At 37.9% G+C, this 20492-nt stretch overlaps 1 protein-coding gene across 1 annotated transcript in view; it reads right to left on the bottom strand.

Annotated features, from left to right (window-relative positions):
* ERC2 (ELKS/RAB6-interacting/CAST family member 2) overlaps positions 1-20492 on the bottom strand; it is a 495023-nt gene that overhangs the window by 98961 nt on the left and 375570 nt on the right. Inside the window, exons 17-18 of the mRNA XM_067303579.1 lie at positions 2571-2718; positions 1215-1334 (exon numbers count right to left, since the gene is read on the bottom strand). Coding sequence (XP_067159680.1) covers positions 1215-1334; positions 2571-2718 — 268 coding nt within the window. The remainder of the gene's footprint in view (positions 1-1214; positions 1335-2570; positions 2719-20492) is intronic.

The raw sequence follows: 20492 nt of genomic DNA, 5'->3' as shown, positions 1-20492 counted from the left end.
CTTTGAACATGAAAGCAAAAATTCCCCCTATAGGTTCAGAATAGGAGTGGATTTGGGGGCCTAATGTTTTGCATCATCTAGTCAGCCATCTTCCAATATTTAGAAATATTTTTCCTTTTATTATTTACATTAGGGTGGAGAAGCTAGGGGGCTTCTTTTATCTTTCTTTCTGCAATGTAACAGTTGTGGAAAATGTGGAATGGGAGGAATAAGGCCATTAGAAAAAATCTGATGCTGCAGTTGACCATTCACTAACGTCCTAGTTCTCTGACAAAAGTAAATCACAATAGATTCACTATTCTCTCCTAAAACAGATACAGCTAGAATAGCACCCATTTCATAAAACTGAAGAACAGGGTGGATATATCATAGAGGGTAGAATCCATCACTTTTGCCCACAGTGCAAACAGTTTTATCAAGGAAGAGTAGCAATAACAAGCAATGGTGTTGGGTATATATGTGGAAGATTTGGAGGTTGACAGTGGTTCTCCCCAAAGGGATTAAAGAAGTATGAATGATCCCTACAACCCCTATTATCAGATAATGCTTAAGTGTAATAAAGTTGTGACCTAGTTAAACCACATTCCTGTTTCTAGTGTCTCCTTTTACTTGTGGTGTCAGAGATAAAAGAGAGATTATTTTGGCATCAATTTAATCTAGTTAAATAGCTTTACTGAAGATCTTTATCACTATAAATAATGGAGATATTTGAAGTATTTGGTTACAATTCTAACCAAAGTTATCCAAAACAATGACTCTCTAGAAATCCTTTTCTGCTGCTCCTCCACTCTTGCTGAAGGAAGTTATGAATGTTTGAACAGTTTTCAGCAACAGCTTAAACATAAAAAAAGGAAAAGTAAAAAAAAAGTTGTTGGTTTTTTTTTTCAAAAAAAGGGCAAAACAGTCTTCCCACATATTCGGCAATTGTTTTAAAAATATCCATGACATATCATGGAGCATGGCAAAGTTGCATATTCATTTACTCCTCAGTAAGGAAAGATGAGAGTGAAAAGAAGAAAGGATCTGAAACATAAGAGAAAATAACTGCCGTTGCTTTTCCAAAGCTAAACAAAACAAAAATCCCTACAGTTATTTGGAACCTAACATCTTCTGCAGATGCAGCACAGTGGGATCAAGCACTAAAAAGCATAAAGCCTATCTGCCTATTTAGCATATGAAATTTGGGTGAAACGTCTCCTGGACAGCTGACTGACCTGAGACATGTGTGCATCGTGGCTGGCACCCAGGTACTTGGCTGGAATGTCTGTAATGAAGTCAGCGTCATGAGTGGGTGGTAAGTTCGTGCTCAGGGGCTGTTTCCTATTTTTATAGACCTGTGGGAGAAAGCTATAATGATTAGGTGCATGCGGTCAGGGCTATTGGGAATTTAGCTCAGCAGCAAGGGTTTCCCTTAACTTTCTGTTACTGAATGCGTGAAGATCTACATTATGTAATGCATGATTCAGAATGAAGAATCATAACATTGACTATGCAGTATGTCCTAAACATTATTAACACGACATGCTCAGCTGTGAAATGGCACACTGCCTAACAGCAGAGTGGTTACTTTGAGAGGCTAAGGAGACCAGAAGGATTTTGCCAGATGATATTCTCCACCTCCTCAAGTAACAGTCACAGAAGTCAGTCTCACAAAGGAAAACATCAGATACAACACTCTCAGACATGGTCTGAAAACATCTTTCTCACCTTTTTCACCTGTTCTGAAAGAGGAAAGGTGTTTAACAACATATGCATATGAAACACAGCACAGGTCTTTAGTACCTAGGTTATCTGAACATCCTTTGTCCTCTTGCTTGTCCTGCTGATCCTACAGTACCTCTTTGGCCTATGAGTATTACCTTCTGAAAATTAGGCAAGTAGTCACTGCACAGTATGTCTTCATGATATTTTAAACATTTCAGTTCGACAGAGAAGGGATCCTTGGCTACTGTTTATTATGTGTACTGTATCTATTATGGTGATTTTCCTCTATAATAAAGCAGAACAAGAATTTGCTCGTGATAAAATACATTTCTAGAGTTTGTAACTACATGATTCCTGTTAAAACCTCATGTGACTTACGGTTGTGAAGACGGGGTGATTTTTACTCATTTGGGAATCTATTTCAAGGATAATCATGATTTCCAGATAACCTCTCAGAAAGCCTGGAACCTTCTGAACAGACAATTATTTTACAAGAGATGAACAAATAACTGAACTGAAAAGGTTAGAAACAGTCAACAGAAAGGATAGATCTTGCTTTACTGCAAAGAGCTCTGCTCTCCTCTGTTGCACGTAATGAAGAAGGCGGAAGCTATATGAGGAGGGAAAACAGAAAGTATATTGGCTGCATATAATATGAACCAAGCAAACATGCAGCTAAAAGCACAACAACCATAAAGAAGCAATACAGAAACATTTATATTAAGTACCTCCTACCTTTCGCAACTGCTGTCACATGTCAGGCCTGGCTTGAAGACTTTCAATATGAGGTTAGAATAAAATAGTACAAATGAAAATAATGCCAATCTTCAGTTGCCATAAGCGTATGAAAATGAATGTCTCCCCACCTGCTGTTTTAACTGATGTACTAATCTGTCCTTCTCCCGTTTAAGAGCCATAACTTCCTCCTGAGTCTTCTTTTTCTTTGAAGCAGACAGTTCAAGCAAGGCAATGTTTGCATCTTTTTCACTAATTGCAGCAAGCAATGCTTCCTGTCTGATAAAACAGAATAAAATAGAAATTGTTATCTTCTCATTAAAACCAAACAAAAGTACTTCAAGAGATGTTTCTTTTAACCACCAGGAGAACAATCAACTAAATTCTGAACAGTCTTTAAATAGCAAATATTGTCAGGCAAAATCAAATCATGAAATAAGTTGCTTAGCCACAAGGTTATTTCTATTGATTTTTCATGATTTTAATATATCATAAACATTTACCTCAGTATATTTTACTACCATATAATATCTAACAATATTTCTGTGAGTTGGCTTGCTCTTAACAAACTTTGATTTTTTTAAAAAATTCAGTTTCTTGAATTCTAGAATATGCTACATAAATCTGCTTCAAATCATAAATACTGAATCATAAAAAGCAAGTGATACAAATACAACACATTTATATGTTATACTGTTAATTTGGTACCCTGGAGGGCTCAGTACAGGAATTACTACTTTCTAGACATCTTCCTCTCATTTACCCAGATTTTTTCCTATGGATTTATTATTACACATTGCATTACTATGCAACCATAATTCTAGAAGCAAAGTATAACATCTAGAAAATCAGTTCCTTGATCTAACAGTTCTTGAGGAATCTTTACCTTTGGAATCTTGACTCCTCAATCTCAGTAAAGCAAACAGAAACTTACAGCACTCAGAAGCATATAGAAACACATAGAAGCTGGCAAGGTCACATCATAAGTAGTTCATGAGGACATATGACAACAGTAATTTTAAAAACATGTAGTTTGGAAGCATAGATCTTGGAGCAAATTATTATTTCTTATATTTCAAAATGGTCTTGTTGGCAATACCACAATCTGACCCTTATTTTCTTAAATAAAAGATAGATATTCAGTTTCTGCAATGCATTCAATGATAGACTATGACTTATCAGCCAAGAAAAAGCATATCATATTTAATACCTTTTAGAAAAGAATTTGTTATGGCCTATGCCTTTTTCTAGAACTATATAAGATCAATCATTAAAATAAACATGAATAAATGAGCCATAAATTAACCTCAAGCTCCAACTGCTAATAAAGTAAGAATATGGCTCATGAACTTCATACAGTCAAGGTGAGCTTAAAGTTTGGAATTCTCACAGTCTTTCTGCTTGCCAGCAAAAATGTCAAGAAAGCTATTTCACTTTTATTTCAAAGTTCCTAATGTATTAATGTAAATATTTAAAGGACAATATTTCTGATGGAGCCAAAGAAAAACAACCCATTTATTTTACTCTCAAAGTTATGAGACACGGATCAATTTTAGCTAAACAGTTGCATTTTATTCATACACTTAAATAGTCTCATTTATTATTCTGTCTTCTTCATTCTAATCACTGTTAAATGATGTTTAAAAGAGGATGCCATAAGTCTCCAACAGTCTTAATTTAAATAAAAAGCTATTAATTATTTTTAATAACAGGTTTTAAAGAATACAAGAGAGTAAAGGGTCACACATCTATAATGTTAATCTGAATATTACAGATATAAAGTATGAGATATGTTTACTGATACCCATAAACCTCAAATAATGCAAAAATCTTGCTGCATAATAATTTGTATCAGACTCTCAGATTTTTCATGTGTTATGCTCAAATAAGATACTACTTCCCTAAAATTTTCTTTAAAATCTGAACTAAATGCACTGAGATAGAAAAAAGCTGATTTGCTATTGTATTCATTTAGTTCTCTCACCTTGCAGAAAGCAGAGAATTTATGCACCATATAAAATCTAAATATACCTGCTTCTTAACACCTGGTTCAGTCAAAAAGAAAAATGGAATATAATATCAATTTTTTTTCTGCAGTACATTTTACATACAAATTTACTTTCTGTTTTAGAAATGTGTCCTCATCCCAGAATTTTTGGGGGGGTTTTTGGTAGTAATAGCATAAACTTTCTGACAGAAAGCATGAGAAACAGGTATTCTACAACCAAAGAAACAGCATACTGCATTATTGCATAAAGTACTCTTCTTCTAAATTAGAGTAAATAACATGAGATTAGTTTCTCTGTAGTTATTTCATAGCACATTGCATTAAAATTACAAATAAAGATTAGCCAGAAGTTTTGACAGTGCTCCAGTAGTTTGCATTAAGGAACGGTTTCCCCAAAGAAATTTTTTCAACTTGCATCATGCAACTATTTTTATTGATATTTTGCACATTTTTTTTTTAAAGCAGGCTTCACAACAATCTTCTCACTTTCAGGATATGTAGACCAAGGATTTGCCCTGTTTGCAACTAACACTAGTGGGATTAAATCCTAGTCTTTAATTCATGGTAATTATTACTGTAAAGTAGGTATCTCAGGTAAACAGCATAATATAAAGTGACTTATACCATAATTCTAGAAATATATTTATTTAATATCTAAAGGTGAATTTTGACTTAATGGTCACAAACCCAGCATGTTCAGGGTGAAAATAGGTGAAGAAAGCTATATCGCAGAACGCCCAAGGTTTTTAAATCTAATTAGATTAATTTTAAAGTTATGTCGGTATGTCTGCTCATCTAATAGCAAGTTTCATGGTAAGTACTTGCCACCTACTAGGTTTCTAATGATGTTATTTTATCATGTGTAACACAGATTTTACTCCAGCTGTAAAGAAGCTACAAACAGAATAAAATTTCTAAATCAACTTGAAAACTAAATTAAGGTGCACTGAATTTTTACTTTTCCAGACTTCACATTACTTCACTGCCTGAAGATTGGCAGTGAAAACACAAACCCGACTAGGGAGAAAGGAGACTCAGAACTACTGCCATATTTGGTACAGTTTCAGCATCTGATGATGGGATTTACTCACATTCATCTTTATTGTATCACCAGCCAGAATGGTTACACATTCTTGTGGTCATAACTGTGCAGCTGTGCACCACTGTCCAGCCCCACACTGAGGCAGCAGGTGAGGTAAAACCTCCCCCAGGAGAGGAGAGCCGGCCGGCAAGCTTCAAAAAACCGGCACTCTGGAGTCTGCAGTGGCTTTTTGCAGACCCTGGTGCACTGCTGCTGACTGGTGATGCTGAGGGGTTATGAAAGCCAACCGGAGGTTATGACAATGTCTTTGCAAGGGGAGGCTAGCAAAATCTTATTTCTCAGTTGTCTGTACACTCTTTCATGGCATTTATTCTCTCTTCACCTGTCAAAACGCTCCCACACAACGTGGACGGTGTGCTGGTTCACAGGACAATTCCATTCACAACATCACTGCTCCTATCTTGGCAAAGTACCTCTTAGCGTGCCACTCCACATCCAAACAACTCCAGGAAATAATAGTTCATAGTCACTGAAGCAGCTGCTGTCATATGACTCTGTAAATGCTCCACTGTGATCCTCTAAGATTAGTATCCAATCCTCAGCACATACAGAACTTCAAATCATCCCCCAAAAATTTGTAATATTTTTGTCAATGTATTTTTTAGTTCTTATCTTTACAGCAAGTGTAGGTGGGGTTGGGAGGACTTAAACCTATGAACGTTGAGAAAAGACTGCACAAGAACACAAAGACATGGATTTCTACTGAAATCCTTCCACGGCTACGTGAAACGATGAATACCTCCAGAGCAATGGGCAGGTGAACGCAAGCTCACGCTGCCAGGACTCCCGAAGCTGCCTGAATGTGAGTCAGCTTCAGTTCAGAAGCTGTAAAGCCTCATTTATCTCAGCGACAAGGTGTTTGAGCTTGGGCATAGTGCCACGCGGCGCGCTGACAGCTTGCAGGCTGGAGCTGGCTCCCCTACAGCCCGCTGGGGGCACGGGCAGAGCAAGCCTGCATCTGTCTGCACCTGCCTGCACAGACACGTTCCTGGAGTTTGTCCATGTATTATCTACCTCTATTATCATGGATAATTTGAACAGCAATAACCTCAAATATATAATCCAGTGGCATTTGACCAGACATCCGGGTTAACAAGAGTTCAGCAGAGCTGGACTGAACTGTATTTTCTACCAAAGCACACATTTTGCTTGCTTACATCCTTAGTAATTATGCAACTACTTCAATACCAAGGGAAGAGAGAGAGGCCCACAGTTTATGTTATCACTATACAGAGTACAAAATAAAGATGCAGGTTATGACAGGGCATCTAAAGAAACCAAAGCAGCCTCCTTCACTTCTCCATGGCCTGACATACGAACACAGTTATAGTTCCTCCACTGAGTCCCTGGAAGACGCAGCTTAAAAGAAGATGCAGTCCATGCTAGTGATGCACTGTAGTGCACCCGAGCATTCGTGAAGCTGCTGGTGTGGACAGCCCTGGAGCTCCACATCTTTACATCTCTGTGTTAATACATATCACACGCGGGTCCATCCCTGGCCGTGAAAGTTACTGCACTACCCTGTCAATGCACCTGAGATTTCCTGTGGAAGAACAAAATGTGATGAACAGAATCAATTTACTTTAGCTATCCAGTGACTCTGCTAAAAATGAAGGTGTATTACCATTTGTGAGAAAAACAATTGAAATATCATTATCCGACCACTAGGGACAAGGCTAAGATGCCAACAAAACAGCTGACAATGACGACTTTCTCACTAACAAACATGAAGTAAACGTCATTCAAAAATGTAAAGGGGTGGAAAAGTCTTCATCTAAATCTCTCAGGTAAGTAGTTCACTGCTAGAAGCTGAACGTCATCACGCATTTCTGTGCGAGGATTTTTGAAAATCAGGACCTGAACTGGCACCAAGAACAACATACAGTCTGATGTACTCTCCAGCTAGCATGCTTGAGAGTGTAAGCATAATTTATAATTCCTAATTATCTACTGTGTCAGCAAAAGAAATGACTATCCAAATACAGTTCTATAGAGATGTTATCACTATTTGCAGCCAAAATGTCTCCTTATTGTTTAATAAATGATGGTAATAAAATACATTTTAAAATAATTTATTAGAGCAGTGAATTAAATGACATTCTTTAACAGTAATATTTATAAAGAGTAATCCCTTTTGCTATTAGTATTTTTTCCTCTCTTTTTTGGCAAACTAATCTGTTATACAAATACTGTGGTAGTACTTTTAACACCAAGAAAAATCATTCTAACTGTACATAGTAAAATTAAGTAAACTCTCAGACTAATACGTGTTAAATCTAACAGCATTTGTTCCACAGCAGTAAGATCTCCGTCTTATCAGTCTTCTACTTTGCATTTTCCTTTGACTTATCAAATGCTAGGAAAATAATTTCTAGCAACCCCCATCTATATAGCTTCCACTACATAATGGCTGCCCATTACAAGAAGGGGAGGAAGGACTTTTCCCAGGAAGAGCAAAACTCTAGAAATGAAACTTCACCTCCCGTGGCAAAGCCTGACCGCATTCAACAGTACAGCAACCTCAAGTCAGCCTCCTTTATAAAAAAAGACAGTGATGACAACAATATCTTGATGATCACACCTGCAGCTGTGAGCTCAAGGCCTAAGGTATTAATGGTTCCCATAAGAAACACCAAGAAAGTTTGTAAAAATATCTTAATGTACTTAGTGACACCTTGTACTAACATACAAAAGTAAAGACGGTAGGAACAATCCCTTCCTAATGGCCAGCAATTTATTTACTCAAGCAAGTGGAATTCCACCAAAGTCTATTCCAGATTCCATTCTGTTTGATGTTTCCATTAACTATGTGAATGATGGACCAGAAAATCTGCTTATTACATTTCAGCAAGATTTGAAACTGGGAGGATCTGCAAGCGCCACGAAGACAGGAATAAAAGTTTAAGGGGTCTTGACAAACCAGAGAAACAGTCTGGAAAACTAAGGAGGAACTCAGTATTGATGATTTGTTGCGAAAACAGCAAACATTATACTACAAAGTATAATTAGAAATAGACTATAAGACAGGAGAAGTGATCCTTTTGATCTATTTCCGGAAGACTCTGCTGGAATACTAAATCCATTCTGGACACGATTCTCCATGAAAAAAGTGGGGACTGTTCAAGGGAGAGCAACAAAAACAATCATGGTAATGACCTACAGGAAAAAAACTGAAAGAACTACAGTAATTAGGCTATGAGTGGGGACATGATAATAAGAACATAAAATGCTGTTTCAGAGTGAAACAGAACTTTTTTTTTTTTCCATGTCCGTGGCAGACAGAACAAGAAGTAATGTGCATAAACTGCAGGAAGTAAAAGTTGTGCTTTTTTTCCTCCTAATGCCTAGCCAAGGTCTAATGATAATGGCACTTAAGTAATGCTGGGAAAAGATGGTCTCCATCATGGGAAGTCATTTTGAACAAGCTGGGCAAACATCTGTTAGAAATGATTCCGGTATAGCTGATCGTCCTCCAAGGCATAAGCTTACCAGCAAACCTATTATTCTATGATTCTATGCTTTAAGCGGACTTATCCTCTGTCTCATTTAATACAGTAGTTTTTGGAGCTAAGGTCCAAGATCTTTCAAATTTAATTTTCTACATCTACAGTAAGAAAGAACAATGCACACCTTGAGAATGATCAAGTATCTGTGAAAATTACCATGATAGCAATCACAGATAAAAATGACCTTGCACTGCATAGGCCATTCCTCAGTGAAATACAGAGATATCTTTCCTTGGAGGATCTATCAACTATTAATCTGATAATAGTCATGGATTTTGGACAAAGGTGCTCATTTAAATCTCTTAGCAAAGTCACTGGAGGTGGCATTAAAGAATAATTTTAATTAAAGAAAAATAACATACACAGGTCTGGAGAAAGCAGATGATACCAAAGGAACTCAGTTATAAATGTAACCTAACACCTGAAAGTGCAATCTTATAGATCTCTAGCAATACAGACACAGAGTATGCATTTGTGAAAGTGTCCATCCTGAACTGAAAAAATTACTTAATACGAAAAGGAAGCCGTAGTATACTAGAAGGGAAGATAAGATAATGCAAGAAGAAATAAATCCATGAAAGACTCTGTTGAATGCCAAACTGAAGAAGTATATTGTATACAGTATTTTATCAAACTGCAGCCTAAACAAACGTCAAATGGAATAATTTCTTTAACAAATATGGGCAACAACTGAGCAAAAAGGGTTGTTCACTAACATATATTTAGTCAAGATTAACTATGGATAAAAGAATGTACTAAGAACAGATTTAATAACCCTAAACTGTCATTCAGCTTGTAGGAGGTATTCAAGATACAGCTAATAAAACACAAAAAATGGTCCTAACCACCCACAAAAAAATCCTCGGTAGTATAAAACACTGAAGGATGACCACTAAGATAAATGCTTTCTTTTGAGAGCTGCCTTGCCGTTAACCTTCTTAAAGAGTCTCCCAGAAACCTCTAATCATAATACATTGCATTGCCACTTATCACAGTCAATTTAGAAGTGAACTCTGTAAACACTCCTGCTTTACTCCCCACCTCTGTTAGTCTAAGAATAATTTTCTGAGCTTTAATAAAAGAACTCATGACAACTTTTGGGGAGGTGGGGGGAACTCTTAGTAACAGTACAATGGCAATCTAAAAGAATTCCAAGGTTAAGATTTATAGAAACAAGATCTTCGGAGAACTTTTACAGCCTTTCTTACTTAAGCCACTCGGCGCAAAATACAGAAATGCAACTTGAAAAGTCACCGTTAAAGTTAAATCAAGTCAGAAATGTTTGAACTAATGATATACAGTAGAGTACTCAGCCAGCTTCTCACGTGCTAATCGTACCGAAGGAGAAAAAACAGCTCAATCAACTTTTTCCCTTTAATTATTGTTTTCTTTCCCTCATGACCCCCAGTATTCAACCTTAAGTTCAGTAGGAGGTGACTAGAGATAGACGGTGATGAGAGATCCTGTTTGAAACAGCTTCTCTCTGTCACTCCTAAAGCAAATAAATGGTTTGTTAAAACATGCTGTTAATCCATTATGGATGTGCATGCATCTTAGAAAATAAACTGCAGAATATTATTGGTATTTTAGAGCTTTTTCTTTAAAAAAGGAAACATACTGGCCACATGCATAAATTTCAAATCTTTTTACTCTGCAGCAGAGTTCCCAGTCTAAGCTGGGTGGGTGATGCAGGCGTGTAAATTCAGCCACTACAGACGATTGCTCTGGGACTGTATTTCTGACGCTGACAGAAAACTTGTCTCTCAGAGGGCAAGTCTACATACGGTTTGCAAAAGTAACAATTTATAACTTACTCCTTTTGAAAGGACAATGTGTTTTGCACTGTTTTCACCAAACAAGTCCCTTTAAAATGCTTTCTGAAGGGAAACGGCCTGATCTAACCCGCCCGGCCCACCGCTACCCCCCGCCGCCCCCCGCATCTCGCGCCCGCTGACGCCCTGCGCCGGGGGCCCCCGCTGCGCCGGAGCTACGGGCGCTTCACTTCGCCACGCCGGCATCGGACGTGGGCCCTCGCCGGGCTCGAGTCAAGGGGCGTCAGGAGGCAGCGGTCGCCCCGCGTGCGAAATCTCAGGGTAAGAGGGAAGGCGGAAAAGGGAGGCGCTCGTTCCCACGGCCACGGAGGAGGCCATCCCCGCTGCGCGTCCCTTCCCTCCCGTTTCCCTCCCCAGAGTCGCAGTTCAGTGCTTCTTCCCATCGCTCTTTAGTCCCACAACCACCTGCCCCCCCCACCCTGTCTTTAGGTTGGCAGTTTACAATTTTTCCTGTTTTTCTCCTTACCAGCAACTGCAAACGTGCAGGTAGGCCTTTTGCTGAACAAACGAAAATCACCCCATATAAAAGTCTATGTCCAGAGAAAGATTTTAAAAGGTAAAGAAGGAACCTAGTGCCTCTCTTTTGGGGCTGCTTTTCCAACGAGAGGCAGGCCCTCGATCGCCCTTTGAACTCTCTGAACCCTTTCAGTCCCCACAGTGTTGCACTTCTGATGTCCCGATGATTTATGCTCTAGGAACGACAGATCAGTAAAACAGACCCCCTCAGAAAAGGGACATATTCATCCCTGCAGCCAGTTACATGTCCGTTTCACAGATCACACGTCAGTAACCACGGCATTACCATTCTCTTCAGACCGCGAGCATCGCTCGCAGGTGAGCCCGGGGCGCGCAGCCAGCGTCAGGCTCCACGAGTGACGCGGAGGAAGCAATTCGCGGTGCTGCGCAACACAGCTGAAGGCGTTAGAAGGTGCCAGTTACTTCTGGCTCTTGCAGTTTTTAACTAGAACTGACTCCTATTGCTCATTTGGCTTTATATAACTCTCTGTGGGAACGCAAGCACCACTTAGTTAAAACACATCTGCCTGCTGCATGCCAGACCCCAGCACGGCGCGGAGATGGGGAACGCCCGGGAACAAGAGCGACGGCGTCTCAGCCCACGGGGTTGTGTTACAGGGAAGCACAGCGCTGCGCAGAGTCCACCTAAGTTAAACAGGAAAACAAAACTAAAGGTAATCTGTCATTGTCAGCCTCCCCATCCTTCAACGCTGCTCTCAGTGTTTATAGAAGACAAAGATAAAAGTACTTGGCAGGATGAATGGTTTGATCCCAGGAATATAGTTTTTAAACTACCAAATAACTGTTTAAGTTTAGAAAAAGTTACTGTTGCTTCTTTTAATGAAATTGCAGAGAACTCAAAATATTTGAGTCACAAAGACACATAATATTGAGAAGCAGAAATAGGATATTACAGAAGATAAACCGGTTAATTGTATTCTGTTCCAAATTTTGAATCAATAACATAATCCAAATGGACATTGATTACAAACTAAATGCTAAAGAACGAGAGGGACTTTCATTTAACCTTTATTAACAGGGTGATCAACAGAATGATCCTTTGGGCAATCAGATAATACAAATAAAAAGATGTTAAAATCTTCTGTTTCATTCCTTTGTGTTCTAAATGTAAGGAAAAGATTGGTCTGGTTTTGGAAGTAAAAACTTAAGGACCTCCCCCTAATTTGCACAGAGTTACAAGCAGCAGCCCTTTGAATAATATAAATAACAAAACTCGTAAAATCCAATGCACAGCACATTAAAATTTAAAGTAAACCACAGAGTGAATAATTAGCTACATTTTAAAGGAACAAATAGAAATCAATATGAATATGCATTAGAATTTATGCCTTGAGCTTTGCAGTATATTAGAAGGGCAACGTTGAGAAACAATACTGCCTGAATACATAGGATTAACAAAATGCACTTTCATGGCAGTGCATAATTAATATTTGATAACTGATCTGAGGGCAGAGTTTAAATGCTCACTTACTAAATAGGGTGTCAGACAGAGATTATGTAAACCAATGTCAGATAATTTCCACTAGCCGCAAATATATCTCTGAGTAGAATTCAGTATGTTACTCTTAAATGAGGAAGCTCCTTCGAATTTTGGACCTTTCCAACACACTGACAGTTTTAATATGCTGTGCTAGACAAAACAAATCACTCCAGAATTTCTGGTTAAGGAGGAAAAGGGTTATTGGCAGGAAGCCACTTCCGGGAAGGCTTTATCATATACCTTTTTTTCTGGCCTTTTGGGTTATAATGCTATGGCAGATACAATTATTTAGACCTGTTAAGTCAGAATCACCATTACCATTACTGGTATGATGACATCTATTATTTACTGCTATGCTATGAGTAAATGCAAAGAAAACTAACTGTTACATAACTTAATTTAGAAGGTACAGGAAATTCTACAAATTATTACAGTTCACCACTTTTTATTTTTTTAAAGTACAATGTTTAAGTTAAGTTTGCCTACTTGATAAAGTATTGCTAAGAAACAGAATAAACTTAAAAATTCCCACTGTGCATATTGTTTCTGATGACTTTATCATACTGGAAACCAATTGGCTATGTCTTCATTATCAAGCCACAGAAAATTCTAATTATCGGTGTTAATGGAAAAATTTTGCAGCTAAGCAGCCGAGTAAAGAAGATAATTAAGGTAATTAAATACTCAATTATTTATTTGTAAACTAACAGGATACCATTGCTTTAATTGTATGAAGTCTACAGGCCTGATTGCAAATTTCTTTTTTTCAGAGAACATTTATTCAGACAAACACTTTCTCTAGTTCATTTTACTCCAGTCAAAAAAAACCTTCATTTTTTAACCAAATACAACAAGCCTGACCTACAGCATATGAAAATAATAACTATAAAATAGAAAAGTATCACTGAAGACAATGAAAGCCTAGAACAGGCCGAAGATATTTTAGAAGGAAGCAGAGAGGCAATTAGACAACAGCACACAAATACTTCCCTAATTAGTATCTTAAGAGACTGGGAATGAAAGAGATAGGATACCACATGATGTTATTTAATTATACAACTTCCCTGTTAATGGAGCTATTCACGAGCATTGCCAGGAGCATTAACATCATCATATGATTCAGCTCGGCATAAATGAGTTTGCTCATTGATCTTCTCTGGTGGGTGAACTGTTTCAAAACTTGTTTCAGACTGAAGAAGCATTAAAAAAAAAAAAAGGCCAATGTACAGTCTTAGAGAAGATGATTCACTTTGACTCACACTGAAAACAGTTCATACTGACTTTCTCAAAGCAGACAAAAGAGAGATAAGGTATATCATTGAACTCTACCAGAGAGAAAACATGTTGCCCAGCAATACATACGTCTAGATGGTAGTTAGGAGTCATCACAATAGGAATCCAGTGGTTAGACATTTTAAGATACTTCCATAACAAATTGTACCATATTTAGTCGTCACAAACAGGTAATCTCTTACATATCATACTAAACTAACAGCAATAGTAGATGAAGTTCTGTATTGATTTGAGTAATATTTTCAACAGTCTTTAAGAAAACTTCTAAAAATGAAGGACTTTTACTGAGGGCAAGGAAAGAGTCTGCATTTGAGTTGAGACTGAGATAGTTTCAATTGTACTACATAAACGGATGATAAATTAACTTAATCCATATAACTACATTCAATTACTGAAAAATTGTTTGGTGATCCTTTCTTAATTACTACAATCAGTACTGACTCAAAAAAGTGAACTAGAGTAAAATACTTTATATGGTATTTACTACTAGTTGGATGGCTCAACCAAACTGCTTCTCCTTCCTTGCCAAACTTTTCCTTTAACTACCAAGACTTTCCCTGCTTACATCTTTCTCTTCTGTAGATACCAGCTAGGTCAGATGGTATCTGTTTCATCTGTGTATTCTCAGGGATATGTTATATTCTTTTAAAAAGAACAGGCAGAGGCGAACCTTCCTAGGGAAAGGGGATATTAGAGTTTCTCTGGAGGAGCTACTGAGCCTGCAAGGTGGGAAAGGCGAAGGAGCCACAGCAGGGAGCTGGGGACCAGCAGCTTGTACAGACACCCGGACTGCAAGGCAGCCTTCACTGGGGACAGAAGGGACATCAGAGGAACCTGTGGGGATGAGGCAGAGTTTGCTGCCCCTCAAAAGTCACTGTGTTTGCTGGAAAAAAGGGCACATTTGCAGGGGGAGAGTTATATGTAGATCTTTTAATCTCTGGTCAGGAGTTCCTAGTTGCTTTGTGTTTTCTTTATTTCAAAAATTGTATTTTTGTTTTTATTAAAAATATCCTTCTTCTAATGCTTAAAAGCATTTCACTCATCTATGAGGAGCTCTGAGGGGGAAAAAAACAGATCCATGGCAAAACTGTAGCCAACTTGTGGTCCTGTCACAAGACATTAGACTTTCAGACACTTTCATCTGTACTCATTCAGTCATGTCTCCATCAACCACAGGATCTAAGATCCATCCAGATGGCACACAGCTGAGTTTACTCATCAGTTAGACGCATACGTTGGCAATGAATGTGCTGCCGTAATCTTCAAAGTGACAGTGGAGTAACAGGACTGTGTCTAGTGGTCTTGTATATATTTTCAGATCTTTTCTCCCTAATTAAGAACGCAGCATTTTTCTCTTCACTTCTGGAAAACTACAGGCGTTAGCAATGTTTCCCTTCCCTCCAGTTGTATCTGCAAGATTTGTAAGGCCTGAGAGTCCCATTCCTCACTTACTACACTTCATTAACTGGGAAGATGCAGATGATTTTTCTGTTTGAAACAAAATATGGTGAGCTCGGAGTTAGAAGTCTTTTTTAAGGTGGGGTTTTAGAAAATATTGAGAATTAATCTAAAAAGCCATCAATAAATTAATAGTACAATAGTATATACAGCTTCAAAACACTATCTAGATGTTATTTTGCAAACTTGGGATTTCTATATCTTAAAAAAAATACAGGTCTATGGCAGAACATAGGGTAAAGATATGTTTATGGTCATACTAAAATTTAATAACTCTTTAAGTCAACAAAAAGCACAGAAGGCTCAGTATTTGGCAGTCAAGCTTCTTAAACCTGTGCTAGAGATTACAAGAAGAGCAAAACAAAAGCAGAGGACACACAATTTCATGAAAGAAACAAAATCAAAAGGGACTGTTAATAGAAACCCTGACTCTTGCATCAGGATGGATGACGCCTTTTGGCAGAGGGGGAGGGTGAAAATGTTATAGTACACTTGAATCTTAACAGAGAAACAAATGTAATAGTTTAAAAGAATGTTATGTTACAGTGGAAAAATTAAAGCACAGCTTAGGAACGTCATGCAGAACACAAATCACTTCAATTTTCAATTTTTTAACTTTCTATTCCAAAGTTGACATTCAACAGTGATAACATATTTTACTCCTCCAAATTTAAACCCAGATTAAAAAAAAAAAAAAGTAATACAGGTTTTCTGATTATGTTCCAACACTAAAAAACATGAAAAATATTCACACAGTTCAGATGATAGTAAATTCATACAATCAAGATTCCCTAGGGATAGCCCCTACAAGAGGTTGGTCAGAATATTAATTTAAATTAAGAAAGGTTTCCGAATTTCTACAGAGGCCTTCATATGGTCAAAAAATATAAATTACTTCCAAAGCCTGAGGCATAGATTGTAAGCAGAACAAAAATCAATGGTGCTTTTGGAATAACATTTACCAACCAATTTGAACAAAAAAGTTTGCTTAGAGCGAAACAGAGGACACTTTTGGGGCTTCTGCAAATCCATGGTTGATTTTTTTTAACTATGTACAAGATTGTACACTTAACAAAACCTTGTAGAACTTCTCAATAATCTCTAGAATCCAAGATAGCAGAAGAAGAAGATGTTTCTAAATAGGATTTTGAACATTACCTCAACAATACCTGAACTGACAGCTGGAAAGAATCGTGACAGAAAGAGACTAAGAAGTAGTTGCTATGGAAAATGCTCTCTTAAAATGCTATCCGGGCGGCCTCATGACTCGTACAAATAATATGATCCATTTTAGGATGAACTGCCACTAGAAGGAGGAATGCTAATATAGGCAAGTGCTCTAGTGTCTATTACTATGAGGAATGAAATGACAGCTGTTAATTACTGCAACGAGCAGAGATTCTGTACAGGTGGTACGAAATAATAATCTAGGTCTTAAATAGCACCTCAGCAGCTCAAAGAAGCCTGAACTAACCAAATCAGAGCCCACATAACTAAATACAAAGGTAGGCTTAGGATTTTTTTCCTCTTGTGCAAAAAGGTACTAGTTAATTAGTGCAACTCAACACTGCAGATGGTTATCCTTTGAATACACTGTCCAAGACAAAACAAAATGCCCATTCTCTAAATATAAGAATGCTTTACAATATTCCAACAAAGATTTTAAAGCATTTACTTCAATACTATATTCAGGTTAGCTCACTAGAACTCTATTTCCCCAGATAAAAAAAAAATGCAAAAACTTGCCAAAAAGCTGCAGAAATAAGAAACAGAGAAATCAATGTTATTTTTCTATAATACAAGAATAAACACAATCAAAACTTCAGGTCTGTATCAGGTGCACATAAAGTTCAACCATGTCTCCCTTCATTCTTCCAAAAAGAGAAACAGACATAGGCTATTACTGTATTCATTATCAAAAACTTTAATTCAACAATAAGAACGCAATGCTTTGGTTAGTAAAGAATCAATGTATTTTTAAAAGTAGGAAACTGTGTAAAAATCAAATAAATACAATATTTAAAACCAACATTAAGAAACTACATTCAAGCAGTAAAAAATCGGCAAAGACAAGATTAGTTTGGCTGTTCTGCCTATGTTTAAAACTATATTATGTGAATACTGCTCAGGATTCCATAGTTAAGGTTGACTTAAGCCTATCCTTAAGGCAGACATTCATATTATTTAAGTACAAAGAACAAAGTATATTTCTCCCCAAATTACTTCCATGCTTCTGAACATTAGTGGAAGTTACTTTGCAATGAACAATTACTAACAGCTACAATTGTTTGGGCGGAACAGAGTGCATATGATGCTTATAAAGGCTGACATATTCAGTTCACATTTACAGGAAGCAGACTAGCTTGAAGCAAGAGAGCTGAAGAACAAGGAGCTTACATATCAATGCTGACTACCATTAGTAAAAGGTAAAGCAGTCTAGTATATGGGAACAAAAATTCACATATGTTGACAATACCTCCAAAATAAATAATTTCTTATGTTTTCTAAGAAGTCACTGTCTCAGCCACTCACGCTTTACAGGAAAATTATTTGTTCTGCCCTACAAATAATACAGTATGTTAGACACATGCACTTTAGAATAAAAGAAGGAACCACTAATAGACGTTTGTTCAGCTTTTTCAACAAGCAGAATAATTACTACCGAAGATAACCAAATCCTAAGCCGTTAGCCAGTGAATTCTTGATAGAGCTGGAGTGTGGAATGGAAAGTAATTTTTGAAGCCTTTCCATCTTGAAATCACATCTACATCACTAGTTGTCACCCTTTTTGCAGCTGAAAATCTCCTAAGGAGTAATGCCTCACTGAGTCCACCACCTTGACACTGCTCCCGTTCACCACCCCGGGCTGTTGCTGCCTGCCTCCTTGCTTAGTGGGCACGGCTGCCACTCCCATGCCACCCCTGGTGCCATCAGCTCCTCTGCGTCCTGCACTTGTGCCAGCACTGACACCAAGCCAGGGAGAAAGCAGTTCCCAAAGTCCAACATACTATATCTAAAAACAACCAGTTCTAATTCCTCTGAGCTGAGAGATGGATGGAGCCCCTACTGTGACTCCCCCTGCCAGGAAACAGCTCTAATTCATCAAAGGACCAAGGCATATGCACGTATTGATTTTTGTGCTTGTGTAGAGAGAAGCCTGAGTTTTTCAAGTGAAACTTAATGCCACAGTTTAAAAATGGCAGAATAGGGTAACTCTCAGCAGCTATGACTTTTTCCAAGTCAGCCACAGAAAGGATCACTGAAAGTGACTGCTGCGCCTCACTAGTGATGTGTTAAAGCTGTTGATAACATTTTCTAGTTATAAAGCTGTGGCCTTCATTTTCTAGAGAGGGATCTAACACTAATCATCTTAAGATAATTTATTGCAGCAGTGAAACCTCAGCTGCTGCAGGAGAGGAGAGAAGCAGATGTATGTCAGCTACATAAAGAACAAATAGCATTTGCCAACAACACCTACCATCTTGCAGAATCAATTTTTAGTGCTCTTCTTGATGGTGAACTGCTCAAACTCTGCTCTTAAACATACAAATAAAAATCACCAAATTACAAATTGTTTCATACTGTACATGTGATAATATAAGACTATAATTTCTTAAAGAAGCCATAACTTTTTTAGCCTAGTAATTAGAGAAAATGGAGCTCACTGAAAAAGTTCAAGACGTCCTGAGGTTCCCTTTTGCACAGAAACTAAAATGTTGAGAATTCTACAATGAACTGTGGAACTTTTAGACTGTGAAAAAGAGGCACAGTAAATATTACTTATTCCAATCAGCTAAGATCACTTTTAGGAAACCTTACTCACGAAAATAATATAAGTAAATCTCATTAGTCAGAGCCTTTGGCCTTGCCCAGTGCAAGGTCACAGTTTCCAAGTACTGCATGATTACAGCCCACAATAATGAAGATAAACATAACCATAGCTCTTTAGGAGTCAGACAAGACCAATGTCCTCTGATCAAGCAGAAAGCCCATAATAATACAGGAACTAAGAGAGATTGCTGGCAGGCTTTAGGGCAACCAGGTAACACTCTTGAGAACTAAAAGCATGAGAAACAAGTCCTTAGTTCCTTGCTTGGTATACTACAGGCCCACAGAACGGAGATAGCACTTTTCTATATCTTCTCTAGTCCTAACCATGGTGATACATGGGCTAATCTAGTAGAGCGGAATTTGAGATAAGGGCTAGGTTTCATATAGCTTCTGCCAGGAATCCCCCAGAAAACTTATAAGGATGTTTCTTTTGAGTTAAAATAGAGATGCTGAGAATTCCAAGCCTGATCTTTTTATATTCAATATAGACAGGCAATAGTATAGCTAACCAAACCACAGCAACCCTCTGGTGTAAACAAAATCCAGCTGCTAGATGTGGTCCAGGCCTAATTCTGAAAAGGGACCCCAAGGACTCTAGTCCTCAGAAGGTCACCATGTGGTATTAATTGGACTAATGTGCCTTTCCAAACTTTTTTTTTTTTTGTCAAAGACTGTTGGTTCCCAGTGCTACATCTAGACTGCACAGCTGGCGCACATTATTCTTCAACTCATCCAGACTGGGGGCCTGGTTTTTACAAGGTCGCAGGATCAGAGGGCACAGCAGCTCTCTTCTATCTTATATTCTAGAGTTTCCTTCCCATGGAAATCAAAGCATAAAGGTGAGTTGATGGGATCACACATAGATCTCATCCTGCCATAGTTCAGAGATATTCTTGGCTCTCATAGTGGGCATCCTCCATTAACAAGAGTCTCCATCTGAGAAGTATAAAGTTCTATCTGAAGACACCAAATATTTTGAGATAACAAAGGGAGAGGCCTCATGTGT

The sequence above is a fragment of the Apteryx mantelli genome, chromosome 12 (genome assembly GCF_036417845.1).
Source record: "Apteryx mantelli isolate bAptMan1 chromosome 12, bAptMan1.hap1, whole genome shotgun sequence".
Taxonomy (NCBI): domain Eukaryota; kingdom Metazoa; phylum Chordata; class Aves; order Apterygiformes; family Apterygidae; genus Apteryx; species Apteryx mantelli.
The sequence above is the reverse complement of the archived record's forward strand: the minus strand, read 5'-3'. Positions and strand labels throughout refer to the sequence as shown.